A 13,143-nucleotide genomic window follows, 5' to 3' on the forward strand; every position below is an offset into this window, starting at 1 on the left:
AGTCAGCTGCATTTAACACAGGAGCAGTCAGCTGCATTTGCACACAGGAGCAGTCAGCTGCATTTGCCCACAGGAGCAGTCAGCTGCATTTTCCCACAGGAGCAGTCAGCTGCATTTAACACAGGAGCAGTCAGCTGCATTTGCACACAGGAGCAGTCAGCTGCATTTGTGCACAGGAGCAGTCAGCTGCATTTTCCCACAGGAGCAGTCAGCTGCATTTAACACAGGAGCAGTCAGCTGCATTTGTGCACAGGAAAAAAAAGGGGGGGAGGGGACTGGAAAAGAAGTGTGAGACTAGCTTCAAAAAAAAATACAATGTTTCCTAATGTATCTAGTCTGGAAGATGAAGACTTGTACACTGAAAATGACAATGACATGATGAAAGTTACATGATAACTGTAAATTCTGTTCACACACTGGAACATTTAATTTTGTTAAGGTGTGAATATCGAGATACAAACTACCAATGGAGTAAATCCCCACTAAAATCCCAAGAGCATCTTATTTTTTTTTCCTCCCTAGAAATGGAAACAATGAAAGCCCCAAAACTTCTAAATGTGAAAGGAGCCCAAACTGCCAAAAAATTTAGGAAAAGATACTTCCTGAACAAACTATTTTGCAAGGCTATGGTAATCAAAATAGTATGACACTGGTGAAAAGAAAAATATATTATCTAGCCACATAGAACAGGGAGGCCCAAAAGAAACCATAAATATACCCTCTCATGAGAGGACACATACCACTCAGAAGGGAAAGGATGGTTCTCTAAATAAACTGTACCGGAAAGACCAATGTCCTTGTACAACAAAAATAAAGTTAGATTCCATTTTTCTAGTAAGACAAAAGTTATCTCAGAACATTAAAGACCTAATTAAATCTATGCCCCAGAACTCAGAGAGGAATTATACACATGTGCAGCAGACAGATGCAAAGAAACAGACAACTGGTACATCAAACTGGAAAACTTTCATTCATTGAAAGGCACAATCCACAATGTGAAAAGTCAACAAAAGATACTGCTGAAGGATGATGATGCAGAATAAATAAAGTACAGCCCAACTCAACAGCAAAACTTAGTAATAAATGAAAGAGAGGGAGGGAAAGGCATTGAACAGACATTCCTCAAGAGAAAATCTGTAAACAGAGAGCAGGGGCAACGTCACCTGATGACAAATTAATCAGAAGTTATACAAATCAAATCCAAGTGAGGCATTACCTCATACCCATGAGAATGTTCACCACACACACACACTCAAAATAAGGCATGTTGGTAAAATATGGAAAAGCTGAAACTTCCTGGCACTCTTTGTAACAGCATGGAAATGGGTTCTTTGCCTATTCCCCAAACTATATAGATATATGATTGACAGATGATAGATTGATTGATTAATGGAAGAATAAATAAATCCAAAACTACCATGTGATCTAGAAATCCCACTCTACTTCCAGTTATAAACCAAAGCAGCTGAAAGCAAAATCTCAAAAGAATTTCTTGAGTGCCTGCATGCATAGCAGCACTACGCAAAATGACACAGGAGTAGGAGCAACCCAAAGACTGATGATGGACGAATGAATAAATAAAATGTGAGACATAAATATAATGAAATGATATGAAGCCTTAGACTGAAGAGCACAACATGGATGAACTTTGAAGATATTATGTTAAGTAAAAGAAGATACTCATAAGGAAAAATACTATAATATTCCATATAAGGAGGGTGCAAAGAGGAGTTGCTGCCTAAGGGATTTAAAATTCCAATTCCGCAAGGCACAATGTCGAAGGATCTATTTCACAACAATGAGAATAAGTTCAGCAATGAACTGCATACCTCAAAATGGCTGAGATGGTAAATTTTATGTGTTTCACTACACAAAAAAAGTTTTTAACAAGAAATAAACATATGTGATGATCCAAACCATCTGTGAGCTAACAGGGAAGAAGGAGATGAATGAAAGAGGGAATGCTTTCCCTCTGGTACAGAGGCAAGCTCATTTTTAGTACATTACACACATGTCAGTTCAGAGAGAGAAAACGACTTAAAACCTCAAACGTGAGGGCTCAGCTTTCCTCCAAACCAGACATTAAAACACATCAAATGCCTCATTGTTGGGAGGCTCAGGAGGACCCAGTCCCATCCCTTGATTCCTGCCTCCCAATGAATCAAGAGCAGTGGGGCTAGCTAGCAGAGCCGCACCAGACTGGAGTCTTGTTTGCAAATACTTGACAAGGATACTGGCTGCTGGAAGAAATTTATGGCGGTATAACACCAGTTGAAAAAAAAAATCACAGCTGGAGAAACAGTTTAAAAAACAGGAGGAATTCTTGTTGCCTCAGAAGGCAAAGAATATCTTCAGGCCACACACCAGGGTTGGTTGGCTATAAAAGCCTCAGCTACGCCAGGCCCGCACAACCTCCTACACAGGCACTACTGCAATGAGCCTTCAACAGTACCCCCTGTTTCTCCATCATTTCCTCACTTCCAGGAAGGAACTGACAGTCATTGGAGCTTGTTCAAGCGGCGGAGAATTCCTGGGAGACAGGACATCCATATCCTAAACAGAGGGGAGTCACGCATCCACACTGGTCACCAAGGAACTAGATTTCACCCATTTAAAACAAAGTAAGGCATTTCTAGGGAATCCTGGATTCAGCAGACTTCACAGACTGTGTGTCACTCGCAACAGGACAGTGTCCACAAGATGAGACCCTTATCAACCACCACTGGGAAACAAGGTGCACGGAAGTAGATAGAGACACGAAGTCTACCATTAGTTGTCCCTCTGATGCTCTGTGAAGGTCAAAGAGCAGACATCGTCTTTAACACTTCTTCCCTAGCTGATAGATGACAGGACACTAGGCAGTAGCTGCTGCCACTTCCACCTGGGGTTTTTGCTGCTGAGGCAGAGGAGCAGCCATTGATCTGGCAGTGTTTAATCAATAGGAACGCCAACTCCCACATGGCCTACCTGAAGAAGTCCCATACCCCCTGTGGAGCAAAGGAACAGAGAGGCTTAGCTGCCAGAAAGAGGTAAAAAATAAGAATCAATGTTATTTTATAACATTACAGTCCTTTACTCACTGGATTCAAACCCCTGTTCTAAACCTGCTGTAGCCTGCTTACCATGTCAGGAGCAACAGTGTCTCCAGCACCTTTCTCTCAAAAGGTTGACAAAACAAGGACTTCAAAGCCAGAAATGGAAGCTCATTTCTGACACAGCTCGAAGCATCAGCAGCCTAAACCTCAACAGAGGCAGGCAGTGGATGGGGAGAGGGTGGTGAATGTGACAAAGTAGAGAACAGCCGTGCCTCAGTGTGCAATGGCAGCAACAGCAGAGGAGCGAGCTGCAGCCTCCAAGCCATTGGTCAGTGCATACCCTGGCTACTGTGAAGGGCCTGGGCAGCAGAAATGGGAAGACTACATAAACAGCAGTTCTGTCCTGAGGGGCCTCACCTTCCTCTAAGGAGTGAAAAGCTATAATGAACAGGCATGTGCTCTGGAAGCAAAAGCACTTTAGAAACAGAGTACAAAGAGATGTTACATAAAATATATAACAGAGACCTTCCCACTCACTCCCTCACTCTGCTGGTGCTAAGCGATTGCAGCACTATGTTCCCAAAACAAGAGACTGAGGGCCCATTCTCTGATGCATTGAAAGTGTCATCTGAGAAAGTCCTACAGATGCAGCACCAGAACCCACGGGAAGTAGGCTGGCAGGCTGCTCACTTATTCTACATCACTGCCCACCCAGAACCAACCTGCATTCACATGCAGACACACGCATAGCTTTCTATACATGGACAGAAAGGTTCATACATAACTAAGCATTAGGGAAAAAAATCCAACCAAACAGACTAGAGGCTGTGGGGGCACCTCAGCTACAGACCCAGGAGGTACAAGGCCCTCAGCCCAATCCAAGCACCAAGACAAGAGTGGGGAAGAGAGGGAGAAAGAGAAAAAGAAAAGGGGAAAGGAAGAGGTGGGGAAAAGGGAAAAGGGAAGAAAAACAGGACAGAGAAAGGGGAAGAGGGAGAAGAGATCAGTGTGGATGAGGACCAGAGTTGCTACAGAAGAAAACTTCAAAGAAATTACATTGAGTATCCTCACTGAGTTCTGACCTTGCATCACACCATAAAACATAATATTGAAAAGGGAAAGAAACAGAACAAGAAAAGGGTGTATGTGAGATGTAATATGCCCCACAAGGATTAAGACACACATTGAAGAAACAAAGTCAAGAGGCAGATAATAGAAGGAAAAGATAAAAACACCACAAAGTTATTCTTAAAAGTCCAATATACAAATTAATGGGGACAAGGAGAAAATTTTCAAAGGAAATAGTAGGAAAGTATGTGCTAACTGTAAGCTGCGTTTACAGTTTCTTGAGCACTCAACAGTGAGCTTTAGAAAATACGTCATTCATTGATGATTCACCAAGCAAATGTGGAATGGGCAAGTGTGCAACAAGCCTTCCAATTCTGCATCACAGAACCCGACGAACACCCACGGGAACACGGAAATGGCCCTGGACAGCTGAGTTACATCCCTGGAAACCAGACGATAATGAAGCAACAGTCACAATTCTTCCCCACCTAGAATTCCATGTCTAGAAATGACTCCACAAACAAATAAAACAAAGGCCTTTCAATACCAGCATTGTCCCAAGGAGAAACAGCCACAGGCTTTTGTGTTAGGCTTTTTGTGTTAGGCTGGTGTGAAAAGCACTGCAGTTTTTGCACTGCTGCAATTTGTTGTTCAATATTGGAATATATTCCTAAGTAAATGTGGTTATGTTACACATAGCTTTAACACCCATTTCTCTTTTCCTTTCTTTTGCTAATGATTTATTACCAGACATCTATTTTACATCATAATACAGAAACAAACGATGTCAGATACAAAGCAAATTCAGTTTCTTATTTGAATTCAGAATAGATGGTTAAGGGGTAGAGCCACCGCTGAACATAACAAAACACTTGTCTGGGAATTGCTAATAAACATATAGTTGGGTATTGTTTCAACAAGCTTTGCAAAGGAGACCTGGGCCTTGAAGATGAGGAACATAATTGCTGACAATGACCAGTTGAGAGCAACTGCTAAATTTAGCCAATCCTCTTATCAGAGAGAAAGTCAGTGTGGATCATTCGGCGGCCATTTAGCACTGAAGCAAATCTGAAAGGTGAAAAAGTTTCCTAAGTGGGTGCTTAGGAACTGACACAAATAAAAGAAAACAGCAAAACAGAGAGAGAGAGAGAGAGAAAGGAGGGAGGGAGGAGGAGAGTCGCTTGTCATTTTGAACCACTGTCCTCTCTTAATTATATGAAATAACAACAAATCATTTTTCAATTGGATTGTGATGTGTGATGAAAAGCAGATTGCAATACAACAACGGTGATGGCCAGCTTAGCATTTGGACTGAGATGCTCCAAAGCATGTCCGTAAACCAAGTTTACAGCAGAAGAAGAGGCCACAGTTGCTGGTGGTCCCTGACACTGAAAAGGTAGCTCCACAAATGGACGAGACATATGGCAAGCTGCAAGTCTTCCCGGCACTGTCCACAGAAAGGACCCATTTCCCTACATCAGTGCCGTGCCACCTGTCACACAAACAATGCTTCAGAAGGTGAGTGACCTGGGCTCGATCGATCACATTAACTTGACTCTCACTTCTTCAAGGATCTTGACAACTTTTTACAGAGAGAACACTTCTAGGAACAGCAGAATAGGGAAAGTTTTCTGAGAATTCATTAAACCCTGAAGCACAGATTTTTACACTATGGGAGAAAGCAAACTTCTCTTATTGGCAAAAACGGCTCAGTTATGGTGCTTTTAATTTTGACTAATAAAGATACACTTGAGCCTAGACACAATGATTTAAAATCCATGCTCTAACCCGAAATTCCTTTTGGGCCAACCCAATCCTTGTAGCTTTATTCTGGGCTGCAGCTGATACTTATTTCAACTAGTCCCTCACTTTGGTCATCAAGCCAGACAGATCATAAGCACTGGCCTTCAAGAACAGTGTGTGCCCTTTGTTTCTAAACACTTCTCCAAGAAAGCACAAACTCATGACATTACAACAGCAGCTCCTACCTTTATCTTCACATGATAACTTATATAAGAAGAGCTTTGGAAACGGTCACAACCTTCGCTCAAAGAGTAGGAAACTAGAGCTGACATGTGGCTCTGAGGCGGTGTGTCTGCAGATGAGGGGCACAACTCTTGGGACTGAACTTGGAAAGCTGAGACTATGAATGTGCACATGCAGTCCCAAGTAGGCAAGATCAGGAGTTCAGTCTGTTTAAAGATCATTAAGGATCACTGTGTTTAAGGAGTTTGAGGATCCAAACATTGAGGCTTAAGTTGACAGGAAACTTTCCATAGGTGCCATGGACAACACAGGGCAGGCATGTGTCACGGGTGCAAGACCCTGCTCATCACAGGACCTTTAAGGCTGTGCACAGATGGTCCTCAGCTTTCCGCTCCGAGTTCCCACTCTCTTCTCTGCCTCTATAGCCACCAAACATACTATCACCCCTTTCTCAGACACTTAGGCATCTGTGACATGCCACAATGCAGCTCTTTAAAAGGACTGTGGTCCCCACATAAACACGCATGTACAGAGTTTAAAGCTGTGGCTAATGTCAAATCCCACCCTACTCAGTGGGAACAAGCTCCTCAGATTTGTTTTTTAACCTAAGAAACAAGCCAGGTGGATAACCAGACAAAACTGACCATACTTTCTCATATACTGACCAGCAGGAAGGCACCAAAACAGACTTTAGATATTCATGGCAATCCCTCTGTTGATAATCTTTTGTGAATATGAACTGCTTTCTAATCAGCTATCAGTGGGGAATAACGATTCAAAAATAATTATCTCTTCATGCTGGCCCCCAACGTTTTAATGAGGAGACGTGCTTGAAAAGTCAAAACACAAAAAACAGATGCTCTCCACTTCCCTTCCAAAGCAAAGAGGGAGAGGATGGATGACTGACAGACACCCTTGAACTCCATATTACATGCCACACAATTCTCTAACAACCCCGTCTGATGCTGAATTTGGAACTGCTCTGAGCTCTAATGTGCTAGGCCTATGACCCAGAACACATGCTGCGTGAAGTTACTGCCTTTACTGTAAAGGGCCTAAAGGCACTGGAGGTTATCATGCCATAGGTAACAAAGGGAAACAGTGTGGGGACAATGTAGCCACTTACTCCACAGTATCGGTCCCCATTAAATATCTGAGGTGGCAGAGGGTTGCCCTGCGCAGGCTTCTTCTCAGGGGGGATGTTTTTGTACATCCACTGCCTCTGTTCTTCTGACATGGTGATGTCCACCTCCTCGAACTCTATCTTGTTGGCTTCCAGAAATCTAACCACATCCTGCTGCTTCTTCTTGATCTAGAGAGAAGATAAACAAAGAGAAATGCTTACCTGATGCAGTAAGCCTGTGTTTGCAGATTAAGTTATTCTAGAGTCCCCACAGTCAGGAGATGTGCACAGGTGCCCTCGCTGTCTGTCTAGACCAGGACTGAGCCAGTTCTAACGCAGTAGGGAGTCCTACACCCGGATATCCCAGAAGGCTAAGGCTCAACCCTGACAGTCTACAAGGATAGAGGATGATGTGACAAATGAGATGGAACACTGCCTTAGCTCTCAGCAGGCCATGGCCACTCCCCATCTCCCACCCTGCTAGAAGCTGACATTAACAATCAGGAAGCTCCTGCTGCTTAGCCATTTGTAAGCCAGGCATATCCCATCTAAGATGGACACTTTGGTGACCAATGAGAGCAGCAACATTGTTATTCCTCTAAGATATCCCATGCTATGATCATGACCAGGTAATAATTCTTTTATCAGTTTACAAGAGGAACCGCTGCTCCTCACTTTGAGGTGAGACTAAACCACAAACATCTTACGGTGAACTGTCTTAACCCTTCTATCCCCTCCGTACCCATCACAGTTCCCTTTCCAGTCACTAGGGGTCAGGTGTGCTCCTCAGCAGCCTCAGCGGCATTCAACATGTCTTCAAATGTTTGTGACCTTCTCAATGTAATGGCATGGACCCACTAATTTACATATTTACATGGGCTGTCAATAGTCAATGTCTTAAACACAGCATTTAAAAAATAAAACATGGCTGTCTTTTCTAAGTGACTGGAAAAATGCATTTTAAAAATGTAAGGAATAAACAACCCAAAACTTGAAGAAAAAAAACCACCTCTCCTCTATTTCCAGATACTCCTTAGAAATCACCAGTAGTATATGACTCTGAGGTTGACAATCTGTAACAGGCTATAAGCAAACAGTTCTGCTCTTGGGTCCATGAATGACTAACAAGATGGAGCAGTTATACAGACACAGATAAACGCTGGCAAAGCAGTACCTTGCAAGGTACGTGAACCTGAGAATTATCATGTGTAAGTCCAAATAGATAAGGAAGCCATCTTCACTTCTGAAAAAGATGACTGTTTTCCCTCACATTAAATACATAATTTCAGAAATGCCCTTGTTTTGGTTTGAAACTTTAACCCCAGGGGTAAAAATTACTCACTCAGCTTGAAAACTAAGAAAGTGATTGTATTGCTTCTGTCTTACAGTTAAGAAAATCAAAGTCAAGAGTGGTTCCCCGGTGTTTGATCAAGGTTTGACAGCTGGTATGCTCTTAAAACACTCAGTACCATCCTCCTGCCTTACATCTTTCTTTTGTAACCATCCCTCTACCCTGAGGGACCATGCACACTTCTGGGTAGGCACACTATTTCATGATCCAGCTTCTTGACTACAAAATCCCCTGAATTTTGAGATCACAAAGCAGTGGCCTAACGTCTTACTAATACCAACCCAGGAAACACATGCCAAAATCCAGAGGAGTAGGAATAGAGTCCAGCTCCTTAAAATTACCCTAACCCTCATACAGGGTCCCATAACTAAGCTAGGGGGTGGCAAAAAAAAAAAACAAAACAGTAAAAGGTTTTGCACTTGCAACAAATATTAATTCAATATTAATTCAAACCCAACATAGAATGAATCTGAAGTGTTCTTAGCAACACTGACCCCATGAGGTATGGTATGACATCACGGCATCCTAGGTTCTGTGAGGCCATCAGAACACTCGGCGCCAACAAATGCTACCTGCAGCACAGTGGCTGGAGACTACTGTGGGTTATGAGTTTGTACATGAAATATACTTAGGTACATTATCTTGTTGGTTATTTGGTATATTTGTAACTTTTGCTACCAGAACAGTACCATGCATAGATGAACGATGAAATCTTGTCTCACACTGCTATTTGGTTGCTATAATAAAACAACACAGACTGGTTGAGTTATGAAAAAGGGAAGTTTGTTTCTCATCTTCTGGAAGCTGGGAAACCCAGGATCAAAGCATTAGCAGAACAGGTATCTGGCCAGAGCCCATTTCCTGGGTCACAGGTGGAACCCTTTTCTATGACCTCACTTGGTAGAAGACGCAAGGCAGCTCCCTGGGGCACTAATCCCATTCCTTCCCTCCCAAAAGCTTTCTCCTAATTCCACCATATTAGACATCAGACTTAAACACATACGTACATCTGAGGGGACACAGCAGTCCACAACAACATCTTTATAAGTGCCCCCAGTGCTTCTCCAATGCCACTCGTGATCCCCCTGCCTCTGCCTCTTCAGCACATCCTACTGGCATGTGCTACCACAACAGGCACTATGAGAGAAACTCAACTATCAAACTGCACAGGTATTTTTCAGGCTGATAGATCTGTGCTAATATGCTTTCAACAAGGCCACACAGCAGCCTACAGAAACCATGAGCATTGTCTCAAGAGTGTCCACGTTTCCCCGCCCTCCCTCTTTATGGCCAAGACCTCAAAGCTGTGCGAAAATGACTCAGAATACCAAAATTCAAAGACATTAGCAAATTTAAATTCAAAGACATCATCAATCACTAATTTTAAAAATGCCCTACAGGCTTGCCTATAGCCTTAATCTTATGGGGAAGTATTTTCTCAACTGAGGCTTTCTCCTGTCTGATTACTCTAGCTTGTGTCAAGTTGTAATAAGTCTAGCCAGCATGGAAATGATCTGTTTGTTAAAAAGAGGCACAGCCAGGTCTGTGCTTCAAAGAGATAGTATTAGTTCTATGCAGTTTAAGAACAAAACAGAAACAGAAGCAGAGGCAGCCCTGCTGTGAACTGTTAGCAATGTCTTGGACAGATCTACAAGACTGATCAACAGGTTTCAAAAGTATAGAAAGGGCTAATTTTGTTTGTTTGTTTTTCATGAAAAAAAAATCTGTGAACAATATTTGTCATATTGAAAAGAAAAAACTCTCGAAGGTTACGCAAGAAACAGGAGGTGCTGGGAGAGTGAGGACCAAGTGAGGGGACAAAGTGAGAGACAGGAGGGACTGGAGAGTAAAGACTCAGTGAGAGGACTGTGGGAACCAGGGCTTTACTCTAAAATCTAAAATTTACAGATGTATATGACTATTCAAAACGTTAAGGAGAAGACATGTATTTTAAGAGACAGTCAGAGGAACAGATTAGAGTCTTACAGAGCCTGCCTGAGGGGGCAGTAAAGTTTCCCCAACCAACAGAAAGCCAGCTCACAGCATTTTGTCATTGACCTCCAGGTTACTTTCAGAAACATGAAAAAAGAAATAGAGGTTGGAGGAGATTAGCCAATACTTCTCAGTGCATCAAGGAAATACACAGGGTAGGGGAACTCTAACCAAAGGACCAAGTATCCAGAGGATGTCTGTGACGCTGGCTGCAGGAAGAAAGAGGAGTAACAATGCATCAGCTGTTTATAAGATGCAGCAGTGGTCTGGAACTGTGAGCCCTGGCTTGCATGGGGGGCAGGGCCACAGAGAACAACCCAGCCTGATGGGGGGGGAGGCAGGTGACAGCAGGAAGTACTGGAGAGGACACTAGAATCCAAATATAAACAGTATTCATGATTATGTCCTTCACACGAAGGATTTTGTTCTCTCCAAGTTTCAAATTTTACAAGCAGTACCTCCCCTCATCCCATTTTCATTGCTGGGCAAATTGAAGGAGGGTAAACTGTGGGACCACTGTCAGTCACTCCATCTGTGTCAACTCATCCACAGGAGGAAGGTACATGCAGTCCACACTTGTTTATACTTAACTATAACAGAAGCCATTGCAGACAATGTCTATTTACCCATAACTAACCCCACCTTTTTAATAACAGAAGTCTGCTTCCAAACAGCCCTTACTCAGCTACAGAAACCAATTCTCCCCCACAGTCTTTGGAACAGGAACTGATCTCCAACACAGTTCTTTCTGGCTGGTGAGATGTGAATTAGAGACAAACCCTAGCTTGGTATGGCTGTGTCTGCCATCCTGGCATGCAGGGGTCTGATACTGGAGGGTTGAGCATTCAAGAACAGCCTGGGCTACGATATGGCTTACCCTCGCCACTCCCTTCTTCCTTGTGACATGGTTAGCTGGAGAGAGAAAACCCTTCACAAATGTAAAAACAAACACCATCTGCTAGGGATGATGGAGAAAGCAGGAGCCTGATGGTACCCCAATCTTTTCTTTACCCTGAACTTTCCTTATTAGACAAACAGCCCCCTAATAAGGTAAGCCACCTGGCATTTGAGTGACAGAGGAAGGAAGACCGCAGCAAGTTTGAAACTTGGGTCAAGAATTCTAGGTTGGCTAGTACTACATAATGAGACTGTCTCAAAAAAAAAAAAAAAAAAAAGGTAGGTAGGTAGATAGATAGAGAGATAGACAGAGATATTAAAATTTCTGGTTTATTTTCCCAGTGAGCCCTCCTTATCCAATGGGGTTTTAAATCAGCCATTCTAGAACTTTCTAGAACTTTCTAACTTTCTCCCTTAAAGTCTTCCATTTTTCTCCACAGCCAGCACTTGTTTTATGTCTGCACATTTTCCCCCTCACATGGAATATGAAGTCCTCAAGGCCAGTTTTGTCTGTTCTATCCACAGTATGTCACACTGTGCCTTGAACACAACAGATACACAACTCGTGTTTGTTAAAGAACACACAAAGTCTTCGTAGGCAGCTCAAAGCAAACATTTCGAGTAACAACACTAGCTTTTGGGCCTCAGCCCTCTATAACCACATTATGGGCATTTCTTGCTCTGCGTATACTAACCTTTTATCTGTTGTTTCCTCATTGCTGTTCTCAACTTTTTCCACAGTGCAAATTCTGCAAACCTAGGGGCTGGCCACACAGGTGGTCCTCAGTAAGAATGACTGAGCACAAGATTGCAGATCCCCAATCAAGCTCTGCACAGTGGAAAAGCTATTCAAACCAAAACAGCAACCCATTTAACTGAAAGTCAACCCAATAAAACGTGGTTCAAATACTCTGATTTTTCCATTTTAAAACTATATGAATTTAAAGGCAGTGTACCCAGCCTTTTCTACCTAACTATAAACAATTGCCATGATTCAAAGCCATCTGGACCTGAATGTGAGAGAAGACATTGCTTCTGTCAGTTACTGAAGAAGTCAGTCTTAACTGCATAATATTCCTGTTTACACATTTTTTTGTTTAAATTCTATTATTAATTTTTGTTTTGTTTTTTGAGACAGGGTTTCTCTGTGTAACAGAGTCCTGGCTGTCGTAGTAAAAATTTAAAAACTAAAAGACTACAGAAGGTTGTGAGTGGGTTCTATGCGAATACTAGATGCAGATCTTTATGTAAGGAGTTTGAGTACTTCAAAAAAATTATTACTTTGCTTTTTGTTTTCTGAGACAGGGTCTATTATTTAACTCTGGCTGTCCTGGGGCTCTGGTAGACTAGGTCCGCTCTGAACCTCTGAGAGCCGCCTGTCTTTGTCTCCCACGTGCTAGGATTAAAGCCATGCACTACCATGCCCAGCCTGCCTTTGTATATTTTGATATTCCTGTGTATGCGTCCTGAAACCAATGTCCTGTGGAAACGAGAGACGGCTGTACTTACTTTGGAATTATTAAGTTATTTTTCTGTGTTAAAAAAGAGTATAACTTAGCGCTTTGTTTTTACTAATTTGTTGCTAGATTTGCAAATTGATGCTAACTGAAAATCAAGCAAGTAGGTAGCTTTGTTGTGTCTGCTTCTCATTGCTACCCTGGGGCTCTTTTTACCCTTAACTGCTTTCCCAA

The 13,143-nt window shown here is 42.5% G+C and overlaps 1 protein-coding gene across 1 annotated transcript in view; it reads right to left on the bottom strand.

Annotated features, from left to right (window-relative positions):
- Sh3bgrl2 (SH3 domain binding glutamate rich protein like 2) overlaps positions 1 to 13,143 on the bottom strand; it is a 55,240-nt gene that overhangs the window by 16,175 nt on the left and 25,922 nt on the right. The window contains exon 2 of the mRNA XM_021633299.2: positions 7,216 to 7,401. Within this exon, the coding sequence (XP_021488974.1) occupies positions 7,216 to 7,401 (186 nt within the window). The remainder of the gene's footprint in view (positions 1 to 7,215; positions 7,402 to 13,143) is intronic.

Source organism: Meriones unguiculatus, chromosome 6, assembly GCF_030254825.1.
Source record: "Meriones unguiculatus strain TT.TT164.6M chromosome 6, Bangor_MerUng_6.1, whole genome shotgun sequence".
In the NCBI taxonomy this organism is placed as follows: Eukaryota; Metazoa; Chordata; class Mammalia; order Rodentia; family Muridae; genus Meriones; species Meriones unguiculatus.